General features: G+C 48.5%; 1 protein-coding gene across 1 annotated transcript in view; it reads right to left on the bottom strand.

Moving 5' to 3' along the window:
• Window positions 1-1,365: 1,365 nt before the first annotated feature.
• Window positions 1,366-22,012, bottom strand: part of LOC141098292 (beta-microseminoprotein E1-like) — a 32,884-nt gene continuing 12,237 nt past the window's right edge. The window contains exons 3-4 of the mRNA XM_073585948.1: window positions 3,650-3,755; window positions 1,366-1,720 (exon numbers count right to left, since the gene is read on the bottom strand). Coding sequence (XP_073442049.1) covers window positions 1,597-1,720; window positions 3,650-3,755 — 230 coding nt within the window. The 3' untranslated portion in view covers window positions 1,366-1,596. The remainder of the gene's footprint in view (window positions 1,721-3,649; window positions 3,756-22,012) is intronic.

Here is a 22,012-nt window from a genome sequence, read left to right on the forward strand (position 1 = left end):
ACCTCCATCAAGCTCTTCAGTGAGAGCAGAAATGGGCTAGACCCATTAATTTTGCGGCATAGTGGCATTAGAACATTGTATGATTTTGGAGGTGCTGTTATCTTTCTTTTTTTTAGCATATTGCATGATCTGTCCTTTTTTATTCTTTGGATGTGCACTCCTCCCATTTGGCACAGGTGATTTTAAATAGCAGGAGACTGCAAAATAATGGGTCTAGCCCATTTCTCCCATTTCTGTTCAGTTATATAATTTTGCCTAGCGGCATTAGATCATTGTATAATTTTTGGAGGTGCTGTCCTCTCTCTTTTTTTCAGCAAAGTGTATGAGTGAGACCACACCAATCTAATCAGGTTGTGGCAGGGAGTATGCATATTGCATACTTGCAGGTCACATGACCGCCTGTTACCGGAACCAAGGAATCTTAACAATGTACAGTGCGTGCGGTGTGAGGCGTCACAAGTCTGCAGTCACATAGAGTAAGGCTGTGTGCACACGTTGCGGATTCTGCTGCGGATCTGCAGCGTTTTTGGCCCTGCGGATCCACAGCAGATTTTGCTGCCTGGTACAGTATCTTTAAAATCAATGGAAGTTAAAAACCGCAGTGCACATGCTGCGGATTTTTCCGCGCAGATTTGCTGCGGTTTCAAATACGCAGCATGTCAATTCTTTGTGCGGAATCCACAGCGGTTTTACACCTGCTCCATTGTACAGGTGTCAAACCGCAGGGGAAAACCGCAGGCTAATCCGCAGGTAAAACGCAGGTCTTTTGGCCTGCGGATTTACCTGCGGATTTAGGCAAATCCGCGCGGAAAAATCCGCAGCCCCATCCACAACGTGTGCACTCACCCTAACTGCACACTTGTAGTTTAATACCAGACAAGCCCTTTAAAGTTTTGGAATGGCCAAGTGAAAACACTGGCCTTAATCTTATAAAAATGTTGTAGAAGGACCAGAAAACAGCAGTTCATGGGAGCAAACCCGCCAACATAAAAGCTGAAGTTGATATAAGGAAGAACAAGCTAAAATTCCTTCAAGCCGATGTTTAGGGGCCATCAACACTTGTTGGCAGCATTTAGATTCACGTATTGCTGCACAAGGGGTTCACACCGGATACTAAAAGCAAAGCTTTACATACTTTTGCCACTCACACACATGTAATATTTTATCATTTTCCTTATTTCAAAAAAAGATATAAATAGTCTAATTTTTTATTCATTTGTCTTATTTGGTTCTCTGTATCTACTTTTATGACTGTGTAAAAATCTGATGTAGTGTTAGGTCATATTAATGCAGAAATGCAGAAAATTCTGACAGGTTCACAAACTTTATAATAATAATAATAATAATGTAAATCCAATTAATGAGAACTTTTACAAACTGCTAGATTTATTATAAAATGGTGCACAGAGTCCAGGACAACTTGTAGGACATTCAATAAACCACTGTACAAATGTTGCAGTTCACATATACAGTACAATGAAGGTAAGAACAGTGCTGCTCTGAGCGCGGTGTAATATGTCACATTTATTCAATATATAACTGGTCAAAAAAAATCCATCTGAGCACAAATCAGCTTGACCTTGATGTTCCGCGTGATCACATTAAAGCCATCGTCTCACATGGTGCAGCAGAGTTGTCTGTTCTGTGAATAATGTATGTGCAAGAAGTTTTATTCAGATTGGCTTTACAAGCCGGGTCTTTCAGGACTGGCTTCAGCGTCCTATGGAGAAATGAATGGTTAGTGAGTCATGTAATCTTACAATTGCAAGCAACATACTGCTCTTCTTGAGGATATCTATACTAATTGCTAAAATATTTGAAATAGACCATAAACTAGATTTAACAAACATGATGAGGTTGGTGTACTTTGAAAATTTATGTCCAAATGTTCTTTTTGAAAGCTTAAACTCGTCTTAATCTGATTGACAGCTCGTCAGAGTCTTTCCTTCCTACTGCTGCTTTGCCTATCCGGCCTGATTGACAAGCTCCTCAGCGTCACCCTTCTGCCCTGCTGCTGATAAGATCTCATGCTGTTCTGTACAAGCTGCAGCTATCAGTAATAAGGCTTCGAGGGTGAAGATTGAACACATTTAGTTTTAATGAACTGGTTCGCTCAAGTTCAAATCACCTAAGGCCAGGGTCACACTTGCAATGAATACGTACAAGTGCTATGTGATAAAACATCGTATAGCACGCGGAACAATATTCATTTATGGGGCAGCTCCCATCAGCGCTCTTTTTCTCGGCCGTTTTCAACATTATAGAATCATAGAATCGTAGAGTTGGAAGGGACCTCCTGGGCCATCTGGTCCAACCCCCTGCTCAAAGCAGGATTCGCTAAATCATCCCAGTCAGATGTCTGTTCAGCCTCTGTTTGAAGACTTCCATTATAGAGTGTAATCGCAGCATGCTGAGATTGTCACCAACACTCGGCCGAGTCTCAGCTCACTCGCACGCATATAAGTCTATGGGTGAGAGTGACACAGCGCACATCACTCAGATATCATCCAAGTGCTGTGCACTATACGCTGACCCCGGCAATGGTGGAGATGGAGAAATTAATTTCTCCGCCTCCTCCGCAGCTGTGCTCCGATCCGCACTGTGCGAGGGGCGCGGAGCATAGACGCTTGACACTCGGCTCCCACTCGCAGCAGAGCAGGAGCCGAGGGTCATTAGCATATCGCATCCGATGCTCTAATTGCTTTGTTCATCGAGCCACTTAGTTATCACTTTTTCCTTGGGACATGGTGCTCCATCATGCTGGAGAAGGCAATATTCATCACTAAATTTTTCCTGGATCATTGGGCGAATTTACTGTTCTAGGATGTTTAGATCCCATTCTTTATTCACAGTAGTGTTGTTAGGCAAAAGTGTTAGTGAGCCCGTAATTATGAATATGTTGAGGGGTGTGGTTTTTAAAATGGTGTCACTTTTGGGGGCTTATAATATATAGGACCCCCAAAGCACAGTTCAAAACTTAACAGGTCCCTAAAAAAATAAGTTTTGTAAATTGAAAAAATGAAAAATGACTGCTCCATTTTGAAACCTTCTAAAATGCTAAAAAAACCCCAACATTTTACCAATAGTGCTAATATAAGTAGACATGAGGGAAATGTTTTTCAGTGATATGACTATCTGGATTAAAGAAATAATCGTTCAAAGTTTGAAAATTGCAACATTTTTTAAAAGCTTGTCAAATGTCCAATATTTATATAAATTAATGCAAAATATATCAACCTAAATTTACCATTATCATAAAGTATGGTGTGTCACAAAAAAAGAACAATCTCAAAATCAATGGGATATGTTGATGCGTTTTAGAGTTATTACTACACATAGTTACACATGTCAGCTTTTAAAAAAACTGACCCGGTCACCAAGGGGTTAATAATAAGGGTCAACACCGTAAAATATTGAGTCTTTGCATAAACTTGATGTATTTGTGAAGAAAAGTTTAAAAACTTATGAAATGCATATAATTGTACTTCAGTGACTCTAGAAACATATGACTAAAAGATCTAAAAAAAAAAAACATTGAAGCAACAAACTTTGTGAAAACCAAATTATATTTCAGTCTCAAAACTTTTGGTCGTGATTGTGGTCCACAACTGATCTTCACTTATTTATGAATGAGAATATACAGCCTCACCTGCTGCAGCAGTCCATATTGCCATCCAAGTCACAAGTACACATCAAGCATTCTTCCTTAAACCAGGTTGAGTTTAAAGCTCTTTTGATGTCCTCATCCATGCACCCTATGGTCAAGGAAGAACATTGGAATGAGTGGAATGTTTTTACCAGTGGAATCCTGAAGAAAAACTAGCCATGACCCAAAGATTGCCATTTTGCTATTTACATTCAGATCCTCTTATGAGTAATAATTATTTTTGCTCAATATCATCTTGTACATATTTGGGCCACACCTGGAAGAAACTGTCTGGAAAGAGAAAGGTGGGGCGGTTAGTCATGTTGAACCACCCTAACCTTAATAAGTACAAGTCGTAAAGATAGAAATAAACCCTAGTGCCTAAACTTTTGGGAGTTTTTTTTTACGTGTTTTAGGACAATTTTATTCTGAGCAGATCAGTGGGAGTCAGGATCCTAAGACCCTGATTGATTGCTGTAACAACCTTTTCGAAGTGTGTAGTTCAGAGCACAGAACTTGCAGTCTTCATTGGCCCCTATCTCCTCCCTCTCATGTTCTGATTCTGCATTGAAGCAAAAATGCTTGAATGTATGTGAGTTGGTGACTCTAGGTTAAGCACCTGTTCACACTATGCTTATGCTTGGATGTGACGGTCAGTTTTTGAAATCTGATTCTGCATTGAAGCATTACAATGAAACACTTCAAAGTGCCCTGGATGAATTTGCCCCTCCTATAAATAGAACACCACAACACAGACGGCGACAACCCTGGCACACCCTGCAAACACGTTTCCTGCAGCGGTGCTCCAGGTGCCCCGAACGTCTGTGGAGAAAATCCAATCTACACGAAGATTTCATCCATTATAAGTTTATGCTTAGAACATACAACACTGCCCTTCACCTCTCAAAACAAACCTATTTCAACACCCTCATCACCTCACTGTCCAATAACCCTAAACGTCTCTTTGACACTTTTGATTCTCTACTCAACCCAAGAGTACAGGCCCCAACCACGGAGCTTCAAGCTGATGATCTGGCCTATTACTTCAAAGAAAAAATTGACCAGATCCTACAGGAAATTATCTCCCAGTCACCTTATACTATGCACTCCCCCACTGCATCTAGCTCACTCTTTGTGTGACGTCCGTCTGCGAGTCTCGGCTGCAGTAAGACAGCTCCCCGAGCAACCCCGATACCCTTTACCCCTATACAGGGATCTGGATTTACAGCAGAGCCCAGGAGGTAGCTGTCTGAATAAGAGCAGCGGACCAGAGCAGGACGGTCGCCAGAAAGGGGTTAAAAAACGGGACCAAAAGCATAGTCAGGAATCCAAGTTTAAACCAGGCAGGCAGCAGAGGTACAAAAACGGCAGACAGTAGCAGTCAAATCCAGGCCAAGGTCAGAGTCATAAACCGGGAGGGAGGCAGAGGTACAAAATCGTCAGGCAAGAGCAGAGTCAGAAATCCAGGCAAAGGTCAGAATCAAAGATAGCAAATAACAAACTAGCACACTGGGGAAACCAAGACTATATCTGGCGTTCTGCAAGACCAGTCCCAAGGTATTTGAGGGATCAGATCATCCCTCACAGGTTCACGGTCTGATAACGTCATTAGGACCGCCCCCAGGACCAGGCCAGATGGTGATGCACCAACCCCTTCATGACCGACAGAGGAGCGCAGCCTGCGGCCGCCAGATGCCTGCGGAGGAGCCTCCTCCCTGTTAGCAGTACCCACGGGCGGACCACAGCGCCTCCCAGTGGCCGAGCAGGAACAGCCGTCCCCGAGTTTGACCATGACATGACAGTCCGGCGCCTCCCAGAGGCCGAGACCGGAATAGCAGAGCTCGGGTCTGATGGCGACGTGCCAGTCTAGTGCCTCCTAGTGGCTGAAGCAGGAACAGCAGTCCCTGCATCCGATGGCGACGTGACACTCTGATCTTGAACCAGTCACAGAAGAAGAAGTAAACAGGCTCCTTGCATCTTCTTGCCCAACCACTTGCACCAGTGACCCATTTCCATCACATCTTCTCCAGTCCCTTTCCCGTGCTGTCACCCCTCACCTAACTAAAATATTTAACCTCTCTCTCTATTCTGGTACATTTCCCTCCTTATTTAAACATGCCATCATACATCCACTACTTAGAAAACCATTCCTCGACCAAAACTGTGCCGCTAACTATAGACCTGTCTCTAACCTTCCCTTCATCTCTAAACTCCTGGAACACCTGGTCCACTCCCGTCTTATCTGCTATATCTTTGATAACTCTCTTCTCGACCGTCTCCAATCCGGTTTCCGCTCTTTAAACTCTACTGAAACTGCCCTCACTAAAGTCTCTAATGATCTACTAACAGCTAAATCAAATGGTCATCACTCCATGTTAATTCTTTTGGATCTCTCTGCGGCATTCGACACTGTGGATCATCAGCTCCTCCTCACTATGCTCTGTTCCATTGGCCTCAGCCTCAAGGACACTGTTTCTCTTCTGGTTCTCCTATCTCTCTGACCGCTCCTTTACTGTGTCTTTTACTGGTTCCTCCTCCTCTCATCTTCCCCTTACTGTTGGGGTTCCTCAAGGATCTCTTTGTACACTGACCCTATTGGTCAAACAATCAGTAGATTTGGTTTCCAGTACCATCTCTATGCTGATGAAACCTAATATTACGCTTCTTCTAATGACATCATGCCAGCCTTTCTAGAAAACACCAGCAATTGTCTAAATGCTGTATCTAACATCATGTCCTCACTATATCTGAAACTGAACCTGTCAAAGACTGAACTCCTTGTGTTTTCTCCCGCTACTAATGTACCTATACCCGACTTTGCCATTTTCATGTGTGGTTCCACTATTACTCCCCAGCAACATGCCTGCTGTCTTGGGGTCATACTTGACTCTGAGCTTTCCTTTGCCCTCCACATCCGATCACTGGCTCGCTCTTGCTATCTGAACCTCAAAAACATTTGTAGAATTCGACCTTTTCTTACTTTTGACTCCGCAAAAACTCTTACTGTTTCTCTTATTCATTCTCGTCTCGACTATTGTAACTCTCTGTCACCTCACCGCCGCCCGCGTCCCATCCGTCTCACTGGGCCACCGCTCCCCGGCGCGTTCCCGTCGGTGCCTCTGCTCCTCTGGCGGCGCTTGCGGCCTCCCGGGCGCGCGCTCCCCGTGGGTCCCGACGGGCGCGCGCACTGCCTCTCTGAACCGTCGCCTCTCTTGCTGGTAGGAGGTCCCTGACCCGGAAGCCCTCCCCACTCTCCTACATCAGGCCGTCACTCCCTAGTGACGTTGCCTGATCGTCATTGGTACTCCCCGTGACTCTGGCCCCACGCTTGCTGGCGTCCTCTTCTGATTCCTCTGTGTGGCGCTTGCCTACCTTCTCCCGGCGCTGTTACCTTCTATCTCCTGTGTTTTCAGTGTGCCGTCCTACCCTGGTCCAGTCTGCTGTGTTCCTGCCGTCCTACCTTGGTCCAGTCTCCTGTGTTCCTACCGTCATACCCTGGTCCAGTCTCCTTTGTTCCTACCGTCCTACCCTGGTCCAGTCTCCTGTGTTCCTGCCGTCCTACCCTGGTCCAGTCTGCTGTGTTCCTGCCGTCCTACCTTGGTCCAGTCTCCTGTGTTCCTGCCGTCCTACCCTGGTCCAGTCTGCTGTGTTCCTGCCATCCTACCTTGGTCCAGTCTCCTGTGTTCCTGCCGTCCTACCTTGGTCCAGTCTCCTGTGTTCCTACCGTCCTACCCTGGTCCAGTCTCATGTGTTCCTACCGTCCTACCCTGGTCCAGTCTCCTGTGTTCCTGCCGTCCTACCCTGGTCCAGTCTCCTGGTTCCTGCCGTGCTACCCCGGTCCATTATCCGGTCACCTGGCCGTTCTACCCTGTGTCTTCGGCTGTCTGGGTACCAGCTGCCGCGGTAATAGTCTTCCCTGGGCCTGTCCCTAACACTCCCTGTATAGGGGGTGGTCCACCTGGTCCACTCGCCCAGGGGGGTTCGTTGCCGTGGTCCAGTGGGTTCACCCTCGGGCACCCTAACAGTACGATCAGGCCATGAATCCCGCTGGTACCTCAGCAACCACCCAGAAGGAGCTAGCAACCCTCCGAGACAATCAGGCCCGGATCATGACCTTCCTAAAATCCATGGAGTCCCGGTTATCAGCCCTACAGCCCTCGGATCCCGGAAGTGCGTCGCAGCTGGCCAGTCTCCAGCAGGAGCTCGCCCAGCAACGCGATACCCAGGGTCATATTTTAAACTATATGGCTTCGGTGGATAACCGACTCCTTGCGCTCCAGTCTGCTGCGGCTGTCCCTGCTTCGGCCCCGTCTCCACATCCAGCCCCCCGGTTAGCTAAGCCTCCGCGGTATGGCGGTGACCCCCGATTATGCAGGGAGTTCCTCAATCAGTGCCAATTGCACTTCGAATTGCTGCCTCACCAATATCCTACGGACCGTGCCAAGGTGGCCTTTGTCATATCCCACTTGGAGGGTGAGGCATTGGCCTGGGTAAACCCTCTCTGGGAGCGGGATGACCCGGTCGTCTCCCAGCTCTCCACGTTCCTCAAGACCTTTCGCAAGGTCTTTGACGAACCTGGACGCCTGGCCTCAACTACGGAGTCCCTTTTTAATCTTCGCCAGGGTACTCTTTCTGTAGGGCAATATGCTATCCAGTTTTGCACCTTGTCCTCGGAGCTCGGCTGGAACAATGAGGCGTTGGTGGGAGCATTCTGGTGCGGCCTATCCCCTCGCATTAAGGATGAGATAGCGGGTCACGACACTCCCACGACCCTGGAGGATCTCATTTCCTTGGCGACATGCATTGACTTGCGCTTCCAGGAGCGCTCCCGCGAGTCCGCCAGGGAGAGAAGATTTCCCCGTGTTTCCCTAGCAACCCGCAGTCCTTCCGTTCCACGGTTTGCCTCTACCTCCGCTGCCCTGGCTTCGGAACCCATGCAGGTAGATCGTCTCAAACCGGCAGAGCAACGTCGCCAGGAGAGGTTCGACAAAGGTCTCTGTCTCTACTGCGGCAGCTCTTCCCATCTTCTGCGTTCATGTCCCGTGAGGCCGGGAAATGGCTCCGCCTAGGACAGGTAAGAGAGGCCCTCCTAGGTGTTAGAGATACCTCTCCACCCTTGACTCTATCTGTCCTACTCCATCTGGGTACCTCCCGCATGTCCGCTCTGGCTTACATTGATCCGGGAGCTGCCGGGAACTTCATCCAGCTCGAGGCGGTCGAAAAGTTGCGGATACCTGTCAGATCCTTGGCGTCTCCTCAGCAGTTAGCTTCTGTCGACGGTGCTCCCCTGCGGGAGGTCGTAACATTGGTCACCGGAGAAGTGGAGTTACAAGTCGGAGCTCTACATCGGGAGAAGATAACCTTCCTGGTATTGCCCTCGCTCTCTCACACGTTACTCTTAGGCCTCCCATGGTTAAGGACCCATGAACCCGTTCTTGATTGGCGATCCGGAGACGTCCTTCGGTGGGGTCAGTCGTGCCACTCTTCGTGTCTTCTTCCCGTTCTGCCCATCAAGTCTCCTAGAACTCCAGTGGCGCCCGTGGGCTTGCCTTCTGCCTATTGGTCCTTCGCTGACGTTTTCAACAAGAAGGGTGCCGAATGCCTGCCACCCCATCGTCCCTATGACTGCTCCATCAGCCTCGTTCCGGGCTCTTCTCCACCCCGGGGCCGAATTTATCCGTTGAATCCTCTGGAGACTCAAGCCATGTCCGAGTACGTCCAGGAGGCCCTGGATAAAGGCTTTATTTGGAAGTCTACTTCACCCGCAGGTGCGGGCTTCTTTTTTGTGAAGAAGAAGGATGGGACTCTTCGCCCGTGCATCGACAGTGAATGACATCACTATCAAGAACAAGTACCCGCTTCCTCTCATTCCTGAGCTGTTTGATCTGTTGCGGGGGGCACGAATCTTCACCAAACTAGACCTGCGTGGGGCCTACAATCTTATCCGCATTCGCCCTGGTGACGAATGGAAGACCGCGTTCAACACCAGGGACGGTCACTATGAATATTTGGTCATGCCCTTTGGCCTCTGCAATGCTCCCGCAGTGTTCCAAGAATTCGTGAATGACATTTTCCGAGACCTCCTTTACTCTTGTGTGGTGGTATATCTGGACGATATTCTTGTCTTTTCCTCGGATCTGGCGGCCCATAGGAGGAGTGTTCATCTGGTCCTCTCTTGCCTACGGGAGAATCACCTTTATGCAAAACTGGAGAAATGCTCCTTTGAACAGACCTCTCTTCCGTTCCTGGGGTAGATTGTTTCATATTCCGGCCTGAGCATGGATCCACAGAAGGTGTCAGCCGTACTCAACTGGCCACAACCGCATGGAGTCAAGGCAATCCAACAATTCCTGGGTTTTGCCAACTACTACCGGCAATTCATCCCCCATTTTTCTTCCTTGACTGCTCCCATCACCTGTCTGATTCGTAAGGGGGCCAACCCGCACGTCTGGTCGTCTGAGGCCGAGGAGTCCTTCTTAGCCCTAAAGCGAGCCTTTGCTTCTGCTCCAGTCCTTCACCGCCCAGAGACTAACAAACCTTTCATTTTGGAGGTGGACGCCTCTGCCATCGGCGTTGGAGCCGTACTCTCTCAGAGATCCCCCTCCGGGCATCTTGTCACCTGTGGCTTCTTCTCGAAAACGTTTTCTGCTCCCGAACGGAACTACTCTATTGGTGACAGGGAGCTTTTGGCCATTAAGATGGCATTGCAGGAATGGCGATACCTTTTGGAGGGAGCAGTGCATTCTTTTAAAGTCTACATGGACCATAAAAATCTGGCCTACATCCGATCGGCACAGAGACATAACCCACGACAGGCAAGATGGTCCTTGTTTTTCGCCCGTTTCAATTTCGAACTGCACTTCTGCCCGGGTAGGAAGAACCTTAAGGCTGATGCATTGTCCAGATCCTTTCTTGCCGTCGACACTGAGGAGGCCCCTGCGCACATCCTGGATCCCTCCAAGATCATCACGGTGGCTCCTCTCACTCTGTCTACCCTGCCACCGGGTAAGACCTTCGTTCCGCTATCCAACAGGAAACGAGTCTTGCATTGGGGCCACTCTTCTAAGATTGCAGGCCATGTGGGGTTGAAAAAGACTCTTCTTCTGGTCTCGCGCTACTATTGGTGGCCTACTCTTCTCCAGGATGTTCGTAATTTTTTAGCCTCGTGTCCATCCTGTGCCAAAAACAAGGTCCCCAGGCAATTACCTTCTGGTCTTCTGCACCCGCTACCAGTCCCTTCGGCACCCTGGCAGCACATTGCCATGGATTTCGTCACTGACCTGCCTCGTTCCTCTGGATATGCGGTCATCTTAGTCGTCGTGGACAGGTTCTCCAAGATGGCTCATTTCGTTCCTCTGTCTGGATTACCCTCGGCTCCTGAATTGGCGAAGATTTTTGTCCACCATATTTTTCGTCTCCACGGGCTTCCTCTACGTATTGTCTCTGATAGAGGAGTCTAGTTCACCTCCCGATTTTGGAGGGCGATCTGCAAGTTTATGGACGTCACACTGGATTTCTCCTCCGCATATCACCCTCAAACTAACGGTCAAGCAGAGCGTACCAACCAAATTTTGGTCAATTACCTCCGTCACTTTTCCAACGCTCACCAGAATGACTGGTCAGACTTGCTCCCTTGGGCCGAATTTGCATACAACAACCATGCTAACGAATCTTCAGCCAAATCTCCCTTCTTTATTGTCTATGGTCTACATCCAGGCGTACCGCTACCGGTTCCTCCTGTCTCGGGTGTGCCAGCCGCTGATCTTCTGTCTGGGGAGTTCTCCAGGATCTGGCAGGAGACCAAAACCGCCCTCGAACAAGCTCAGGTTAAGATGAAGAGACACGCAGACAAGAGGCGCTTGGACCCACCTCTCTACCATCCTGGCGATAGAGTGTGGTTATCCTCCAGGTTCATCCACCTTAGGCTTCCTTCACACAAATTTGGTCCCCGGTTTATTGGACCCTTCGAGGTCCTGTCCCGCATCAACGATGTCTCTTACAAGTTAAAGCTCCCTGCCTCGCTTCACATCCCCAATTCGTTTCATGTTTCTCTTTTGAAACCTGTGGTCCTCAACCAGTTCCATGCCTCTACCACCCGCACTCCACAGCCTGTTTCCGCCGATGATGTCTTTGAGGTTAAAGACATTCTCGCCATGAAGAGGCTTAGGGGAAAAACCGTTTTCTTGGTCGATTGGAAGGGTTTCGGCCCTGAAGAGAGATCTTGGGAACCTCGGGAGAACATTCAGGCTCCCCGGATTTTGGCAAGATTTCTTTCCAACCTTGGGAGGGCGGCGCGTAAGGGGGGGTACTGTCACCTCACCGCCGCCCGCGTCCCATCCGTCTCACCGGGCCACCGCTCCCCGGCGCGTTCCCGTCGGTGCCTCTGCTCCTCTGGTGGCGCTTGTGGCCTCCCGGGCGCGCGCTCCCCGTGGGTCCCGACGGGCGCGCGCACTGCCTCTCTGAACCGTCGCCTCTCTTGCTGGTAGGAGGTCCCTGACCCGGAAGCCCTCCCCACTCTCCTACATCAGGCCGTCGCTCCCTAGTGACATTGCCTGATCGTCATTGGTACTCCCCGTGACTCTGGCCCCACGCTTGCTGGCGTCCTCTTCTGATTCCTCTGTGTGGCGCCTGCCTACCTTCTCCCGGCGCTGTTACCTTCTATTTCCTGTGTTTGCAGTGTGCCGTCCTACCCTGGTCCAGTCTGCTCTGTTCCTGCCGTCCTACCTTGGTCCAGTCTCCTGTGTTCCTACCGTCCTACCCTGGTCCAATCTCCTTTGTTCCTACCGTCCTACCCTGGTCCAGTCTCCTGTGTTCCTGCCGTCCTACCCTGGTCCAGTCTGCTGTGTTCCTGCCGTCCTACCTTGGTCCAGTCTCCTGTGTTCCTGCCGTCCTACCCTGGTCCAGTCTTCTGTGTTCCTACCGTCCTACCCTGGTCCAGTCTCCTGTGTTCCTGCCGTCCTACCCTGGTCCAGTCTCCTGTGTTCCTGCCGTGCTACCCCGGTCCAGTATCCGGTCACCTGGCCATTCTACCCTGTGTCTTCGGCTGTCTGGGTACCAGCTGCCGCGGTAATAGTCTTCCCTGGGCCTGTCCCTAACACTCCCTGTATAGGGGGTGGTCCACCTGGTCCACTCGCCCAGGGGAGGTTCGTTGCCGTGGTCCAGTGGGTTCACCCTTGGGCACCCTAACACTCTCTTCTAATCGGTCTCCCTCTTACCAAACTCTCCCCCCTCCAATCTGTCTTGAATGCTGCTGCCAGGATCATATTCCTCGCCAATCGTTACACCGATGCCTCTACCTTGTGCCAGTCATTACACTGGCTACCATCCACTCCAGAATTCAGTATAAACTTATTACCCTCACCCACATACCTCTCCATGGCTAACCACCCTACATATCCTCCCTTGTTTCAGTATACCACCCTATCCGCGCCCCTCGTTCTGCTGATGACCTGAGGTTAGCATCCTCAATAATCAGCACCTCTCACTCGCGTCTCCAAGACTTTACACGTGCTGCGCCAATTCTTTGGAATGCACTTCCCAGGTCAATACGATTAGTCCCCAATCCCCACAATTTTAAACGTGCCCTGAAAACGCATTTATTCAGACTGGCCTACTGCCTTAACACATTAACCTAATCTATCCCTGTGTGGCACAGCCAAAAGTTTTACCATAACCAGGTTCCCCACATCATGTTCCCACATGCTTTATGCATCCATTAGCCCTCTGTGTCTGGCTGGTCCATACAATCAGGGCAATTGTTACCACCCACCTTTCGTGTCTACCTTTTTCCTCATAGACTGTAAGCTTGCGAGCAGGGCCCTCATTCCACTTGGTATCTGTTATGATCTATGTGATTATTGTTATGCTGTAATGTCTATTGTCTGTAGAAGTCCCCTCTGAAATGTAAAGTGCTGCGGAATATGTTGGCACTATAGAAATAAAATTTATTATTATTATTACTCTATGGGGCAGCTGAATTATACTCTATGGGGTGGCTGCATTATACTCTATGGGGCTGCATTATACTCTATGAGGCTGCTTTATGCTCCTATGGGTGCTGCATAATACTCTATTAGGGGGGCTGCATTATACTCCTATGAGGTTGTTCTCCTATGGGGTTGCATTGCACTCCTGTGGTTGCTGTATTATACTCCTATGTGGCTGCATTATACTCCAATGGGGGGCTGCAGTATATACATATGGGGGACTGCATTTCTCACCTATGGGGGCTGCATTATAGTCTATGGGGCTGCATTATACTCCTATGGGGAAGCTGCATTATACACCTATGGTGCTGCATTGTACTACTGTGGAGGCAGCATTATACTCTTATGGGGGCTGCATTATAGTCTATGGGGCTGCATTGTAGCCTGTGGGTCTGCATTATATTCCTGTGGGGGCTGCATTATAGTCTATGAGGCTGCACTATACTTCTATTATTTCTATGGGGGCTGCAGTATACACCTATAGGGGAGCTGTATTATACTCTATGGGGGGCTGCATTATACACCTATGGGGCTGCATTATTCTACTGTGGAGGCGGCATTATACTCCTATGAGGGGCTGCAATATACTCCTATGGGGGAACAGTCTTTTCGAGCACAGAGCACAAGGTTTACCACATTTTTCAGACCATAAGACGCACTTTATTCACCAAAAATTTTGGGGAAAAATGGGGTTGCGTTATAGTCGGCATATACATACAAAATACTGTGGCGGCGGTCCCGGTCCGACACTGCAGGGTGATGTAGCCTCCCTTCCCAGGCTGGTGCGGCGGTTGTGCTCTGTGGTGTGGCACTCACAGGCCCGGATTTAGGGGGGGCCAAGGGGCCCGGGCCCTGGATCACCCACCAATATAGGGATAAATGTCTCAAAACATGTAAAATACACGTCTCTCTTTGCTATGACCTGTTTCTAATGATAAGGAACATTTAACAAAAGAGAAACTATTGAAAGTGTAGGGACCTGGCTACGGTCCTATATCTCAGTGGCTGGCGCAGAGCGGCAGAGTCATGGCACCTGCGTCAGCATCCACTGACCTGGCTAGCCAGACTTCCTTAGTTCCTGTACCTAATGCTTTGCTTATGGCATGCGGCAGCCTTCTCCGATCCCAACAGAAGCTTCTCGAATTAGATCAGATGAGAGTTTGTTCAGTTCAGCTCCCTTCGAGGAAGGAGGCTGAGCCACGATGTCGGCGCGAGAAGAGGATTCTCCACCACGGAGCGCAGCAGGACTTCACTCTGGATCTTCAGTCACTAAAGATCCAGAGTGAAGTGGTTCAGTCTTCACAGTTATCCAAGAAGTATCATTTCTCCTTGAGGAGAATGACATGCTAAGCATGTCATGTCTTCACAGTAGAGAAAAAGGAAAAGTCCAGCTGATAAAAAAGGCTATTTATTGAAAATTCAAGTTAAGATCAGCATCCGCAGACAATTAGCGGTAATGCAGCTACACGTTTCCAACACTGCATGTGTTCTTTGTCAGCACTGAGCTCTGACAAAGAACGCATGCAGTGTTCGAAACGCGTAGCTGCGTTACCGTTAACTGTCTGCGGGATGCTGATCTTAACTTGAATTTTTTCAATAAATAGCCTTTTTTATCAGCCGGACATTTCCTTTTTCTATATTGCTTTCAAGCAGTGTCCTTGCAGTCCATGCTGACAACACACCACAACAGGTGAGCTGGCTTTACTCTATTTCTTTCTTATTTATGTCTTCACAGTGTCGCGGTGGGTGAGTATGATCTCTGTCTCTCTGTGTGTCTGTCTGTGTATCTTTCTTGCAGCTCCTGTCCTACACAGTACCATACTGTATATACAGGTCCATACTATATCCTACATTACAGTGTGTCTGTGTACACTGTATGTATATTGTGAGGACCTGTTTACAGTATAGTGCTGTGTATATGTGGCGCCCCCAGGAGTATGGCCGCCACAGTGGTTTTGCCTTCCTCCAGGGGAGGGTAATGCCAGGCTTGGAGGCAATGATGGGTCTCTCTCGCAGTCAATCCATACATGCAACACAGTTCCACTTCAGGCCAGCAGGGGGAACTCTGAACCGGGCTTAAGGGGAGGAGTGCTCTCTGAGGGCTAAGAGAAAGGAGTGGTCAGTTAGTCTGCGGAGGGTGAAGTGTGCAGACGTGTAGAGAGAAGCTGAAGGTTGAGCTAGGAAAGGAGAGCTCCCTCACAGTGAGAGCGCATGAACAGGAGCCTGGTCTCCACGGTTGTACGGATACTAACGGTCCTACAACAGATACCAGAGGAGTAGGAGGCTGTAAATGCCTTACTCCCATCTAAGACTTGAGGGCACAACAGCAGCTTGGATAGAGAGCTGGGACTCAGGAGAAAGGAGCCCTCGAGATAGGCTACAGCTGTCTGCCGTGCAAGTAAGGTTCTTGGGAACATCTGACAGGAGGAACTTCAGTGTAACTCAGTGCTTGGAGTACTTCATTCAAATAGGCGCTAGGAAGGAGACTGCACAGCCCGTCTGCTGAGAGAGAATCCCTGAATTGCTTCCAGGCTAGCCTACTCGAATACCATCTGTAATCAGGACCCTGGACTGCAGTTATCAAGTAAAGGTACAGAAATTGCACCCCGCTGTGTCTTGTCTGCTTCCTACCTTTCCGGCACCGCTACATTCCTGTGCCAACCACATCTACACTGCCCTGGGACAACAGCCCTGCCTGTGGAGGGCTATACCATCATTGCTGCACCACACCATCTGTCCCGGAGGATCTGTTTGCAGCGTCGGCTTAACACCTCCCTTGCCGAACAACACAGGTGGCGTCACAAACTATTCCATTCCATTAACTACATTCCCCCATTACTTGGCGCCCAGGGCCACGGTCCGGGTCACCGCTGCTGTGACACATCCCACTGACACCGGCCCGGTACCGAGTACCCCACAGCCCTGGGAGGGCGACCCATATACACTTTATACAGCCCCTCAGCCTCTATTTTATATACAGCCAGCACAGCAACAACCTCTGATATATACAGCCAGGTAAACAGCCTCTGATATATACAGCCCGGCAGAAGCTTCTAATATATACAGCCCAGCAGCAGTCCCAAATCTAATATATAAAGCCTCAATGTGTGTGTGTGTGTGTGTGTGTGTGTGTGTATATGTCCGGGATTGGCATCTGCACCGTTGCAGCTACAGCCACAAAATTTTGCACAGTCACACGTCTGGACCCCGAGAGCATCATAGGCTATGTTGTGAGGCAAAATTTTAACCCCGCGCGTTCCAATTCACCAAACAATTTTGCCCCTAGGTACATAATGAGGAAAAAGTGAAAGGAAAAGTGTTGGAGGCAAATTGACAGCTGCCAGATGTGAACAAGGGGGACTTAAAGAATGAGAGCGATTTCGCCAAACAGTATATACCATACAGTTGCTAAGGTGGGGCCCTGACATGGGATACTCACCACACACAGGGATATGAACACACACACAAAATTCGCCACACACTACCATGTGCTTCAACACATATACCACCCTCAGCACACGTTTCACCACACATACACCAACCTCGCCACATAAAAGTCAAACACAAAAGTCGCCACTCAAAGCTCGCCACGCTGTCCCAGAGCTGTATAAAAGATGAAAAATGAGCTGTGATTGGTTACTATCAGCAACAGTTTTCTTTGTAGACAGTTGTGGTAACTGAGGCCTATTATTCTTATCATTTCTATGGTGTTATCATCCTTCTGTAAAGCTGGAAATAACACAATTTATTACCGTGCCAACACAGACCATCCTCTGACACAGACTGCAGGGGGAGCCCAGTATCACACAGGATAGGATTAGATACACAGCTCAGCAGTCAGTATCACACAAGAGAGGATTAGACACATGGCTCAGCAGTCAGTATCACACAGAATAGTATTAGATACACGGCTCAGCAGTCAGTATCACAGAATACTATTCTGTGTGATACTGACTGCTGAGCCATGTGTCTAATCCTCTCCTGTGTGTTACTGACTGCTCAGCCGTGTATCTAATCCTATCCTGTGTGATACTGACTGCTTAGCCGTGTATCTAATACTATTCTGAGAATAGTATTAGATACACGGCTCAGCAGTCAGTATCACACAGGATAGGATTAGATACACGGTTCAGCAGTCAGTACCACACAGGATAGGATTAGATACAAGGCTAAGCAATCAGTATCACACAGGATAGGATTAGATACACGGCTGAGCAGTCAGTATCACACAGGAGAGGATTAGACACATGGCTCAGCAGTCAGTATCACACAGAATAGTATTAGATACACGGCTCAGCAGTCAGTATCACACAGGATAGGATTAGATACACGGCTCAGCAGTCAGTACCACACAGGATAGGATTAAATACACTGCTCAGCAGTCAGTATCACACAGGATAGGATTAGATACACGGCTGAGCAGACGGTATCACATAGGATAGGATTACATACACTGCTCAGCAGTCTGTATCACACACGATAGGATTAGATACACAGCTCAGCAGAAAGTATCACACAGGAGAGGATTAGGTACACAGCTCAGCAGACATTATCACACAGGATAGGGTTAGATACACAGCTCAGAAACAAGATGTGCCAAAGGAGAGGACATTTTCATTCCAAGAATTCCACTCATTTCATCTGATTTGTTTTTTGATTTTAAACGCCTTCATTTTCCAGTTCAACTGCTATTTGCAATGTCCATTAACAATGCTAAGGGACAGTTCTTGAAAGTAGTAGGGATCGATTTAAGTAGTAGGGATCGATTTGCAATCTTCATGCTTTTCTCATGGTCAACTTTACGTGATCTGTTCAAGAGTTGGAACTGCCAAAAAATCTGTTCATCTTTGCACCAAAAGGAAAAACCAAACATGTTTTTTAGCAAAAGGCTCTTGAATGAGTTGAAAATAAAATGCTATCAATACTTGGGTAATCGTTTAGTTAATTTGTGTTGCAAATCTGTATTGTTGAATATATGATGTGAAATGTTTTTATGTGCAATATAATCATTATAATTTGTTATAACTAACCACAGTTGGTTACTATGCCCAGGCAACTCCGGGCTCTTCAGCTTGTATATATATACAGCGCATCAGAAGCCTGTCATACATATATGTGGCGCCCCTGAGGCTCAGTCGCCACAGAGGTACTGCACCTTCTCCTAAGGTGTAGTGCCCCACCAACTAGGTAAGTTGGGAACTCCTTTCCACACTCCAACACCTGCACCCACACACAGGATAGTTCAGCAATGGACCAGATTGCGGCTCCATGCTTAGAGGGTAGCAGAGAACCTTTCTTGGGTCCTTGCTTCGTAACACGAGATGTGCTGGGAGGTGGGTGTAGTTAGGTATAAAAGAGTGGGAAAGTTGAGAGTTACAGGTCAGTCTGATGGGAAGTCAGTGGAGAGAGAGGAGACAAGGGGGTCAGTCAGGAGAGACTGAGGACGGAGCCCTAGAAGGAAGGATGGAGGAAGGAGTGCTGCAACTGCCTCAGTGACCTGAGCCAGCTGGCACGGGAAAGGAACAGAAGGAGAAAGACATAGAACTGCAACCTAAGCTTCCATAAGAGAGAGAAGGAACAGCACGGAATGAAGGAGTAGGAGAACAGAGAGGAGTTGTGGGTTGGAAGAGGAACCCTGCCTATAGGTTCTCAGCGCAAGGCTGGGGCCCAGTCTCCGAGGTTGTATGGACACTTATGGTTCTGCAGCAGACACCGGTGGAGTAGTTGGCTGTAAATGCACTACTCCCATTCAAGACTTGGGACACAACAGCAACACGGATAGAGAGCCGGGATCCAGGAGGTCCCTGATTAGGCTACAGCTGTCTGTCGTACAAGTAGAGTTGTTAGGAACATCTGACAGGAGGAACTTCAGAGTAACCACGGTACTGGAGTGCTTCACACTAAAAGGCGCAATAGCGGAGTCGTTCAGGACAGGTACATGTTGGCGGAGTGTTGGAGAGGAGATGCCTGACTTGCCCGGGAGGCTGATTGAGTCTCTGCCCCGGATGACACGGCACGGAAGCGGGCACCAGTGGTTACCAAGAACTGTGAGTAAAGCATTGAAACTGCAAGCCCTGGTGTCCTCCATTCCTTCTTGTGTCCGCCAGCACTGCTACATTCCCTGCGCCTGACACTACACCATCAAGGTGTCCCCACATCTACACAGCCCTGGGACAACAGCCCTGCCTGTGGAGGGCTATACCACCATTGCTGCATCCCACCATCTGTCCCAGAGGATCTGTCTGCAGCGTCGGCTTAACAGCTCCGTCACAAACTATTCAATTCCATTAACCACACACCACCATTGACATTGGGCGCCCAGGGCCACGGACCGGGTCGCAGCTGCCGTGATACTTTCCCCCTGACACCGGCCCGGTACCGAGTACCCCACAGCCCTGGGTGTGAGGGTGACCCATATACAACCCAGCAAAAGCCTCTCATACATATACAGCCCAGCAGAAGCCTCTCATACATATACAGCTCAGCAGCATATAGAGCCCAGCAGCAGTGTTTGATGGTAACAAACTGCTGTGCTGAGCGTTCCTTCTCAAAACTCAAATTAGTTGAAAACCAATTAAGGACATTCATGAAGCAGGAACGACTTGTAAATCTGGCTATCATGAGCATCAAGTCAGATATACTGCGTGAATTGGACTTTATTGACATCATTAGTGATTTTGCAGCACGAAAATCAAGGAAAGTGCCTGGATTGTAAAAAATGAATGATTTTACCTGAATTACTCTGCGTAAATGATTTTTGTAAATAAACTTGCATTCGTTTCATTTTGTATTTTTGCATTACACATTGCAACACCTTGAAAAATGGGCCTCCCTCCAAAATGGGCCCCGGGCCACCCACCTCTTGAATCCAGCCCTCGGCACTCGTGCTCTTTGGTGTGGCAGTCGTGCTCTGTGGTGCGGGGGAAGGGGGGGCTCAGCCGGCATTTTCTGAAAGCCCGGAGGCCCATTGCTTCAATGTGGTGGCCTCCCAGAAAATGGCTGCTGGGGGCGGCGCATGCTCAGATTGATCTTGGGACGAGATCTCATTGCCGAGATCTCAATCTGAGCATGTGCCGTTCCCTGCGGCCATTTTCCCGGAGGCCACCGCATTGCAGCATTGGATTTGCAGGGGCCTCTGGGCTTTCACAAAATGCCGGCGGAGCCCCGCCGCACCACAGAGAATCACCGCTGCACCTGTCGCACAATGCCGGCGGAGCCCCGCTGCACCACAGAGCACCACCACTGCACCTGTCGCAAAATACCGGCAGAACCACCGGCAACCCCAGAGCACCACCGCCGCACCAGTCTGGGATGGACCACCGAACAACCCCTGTGACCACTCCTCCACCTGTGCCAATCCCCCTGGTAAGCTGAATTCGGACTGTAAGACGGACCACCATTTGACACATTATTTTTTTTCCTTATTTTCATTCTGAAAATTTGGGGTGCGTCTTTTGGTCCGGTACCCCTTATAGTTAGAAAAATACGGTATATGGCACACAACATGAGGCTGATATGGCACAGAGAATCACACTGACATCGCACGAGGTACAGAATGGCCGCCAACCTGTGACCTGGCCTTTATACAGGCAGGGTCACACGGTGCACCAGCCAATCACAGCCATGCCAGTATTTGACTGGTGAACTCGAACATTATGATGGGCTTCCAAGGAAAAGTCTGTGTTCGGGGTCTGTGCATGGACACTAGGTGTTGGGTACGAAACAAAAACAATACAGTTCGAGATCGCTAAGCATTGGAAATCTTTTTAGCTGAGCAGTGTATTATTGTCTGCAAATCTTTATATGTTTCCCCTTCTCCAATCAACTTTATGATCAAAGTTCTTTCTCCTTTGGTACAATGTCTGGAAGGACCCATTTTACTCATTAAGCAAGGGCTAAAATCAGCAGGTACAACATTTGCTACCCTCCTTCTTTAATAAGGAGCATAATTGACACGTTTCTTCACTGAATGAATTACCTAACTAATTGAAGCGTTGCTATTAATTAGAACACCCTGTTTCATTAAAGAGTCAATTACACCTAATTAGCAGAATGTATGACATGAGTGTTGATTCTGTTGGTTGCCCATACATGACTACACCTAGTCATGTATTGTTTACCTTGTTGTATGAACTTTTCTGGCAAAAAAACAGTAATTAAACACATTAATAATGCTAGACTGCTATTGTTTTGCACAAAACTGTTTATGCCTTTCACCGTTAGCATTTCAAAATGCCAATAGGATGGAAAACTGATACGGTGCCCTATTAGCATAGAGGTAGAAATCTGCCATGAATGAGAGATTTAACAGCATAAATGGGTACACAACTAGTGTTGGGGCACCCAACTATTTTTTTTCAATTTCAGCCATGTTTTAAAA

This window comes from Dendrobates tinctorius, unplaced genomic scaffold (genome assembly GCF_039654945.1).
Source record: "Dendrobates tinctorius isolate UK_male_01 unplaced genomic scaffold, ASM3965494v1 ptg000089l, whole genome shotgun sequence".
Classification (NCBI taxonomy): Eukaryota; Metazoa; Chordata; class Amphibia; order Anura; family Dendrobatidae; genus Dendrobates; species Dendrobates tinctorius.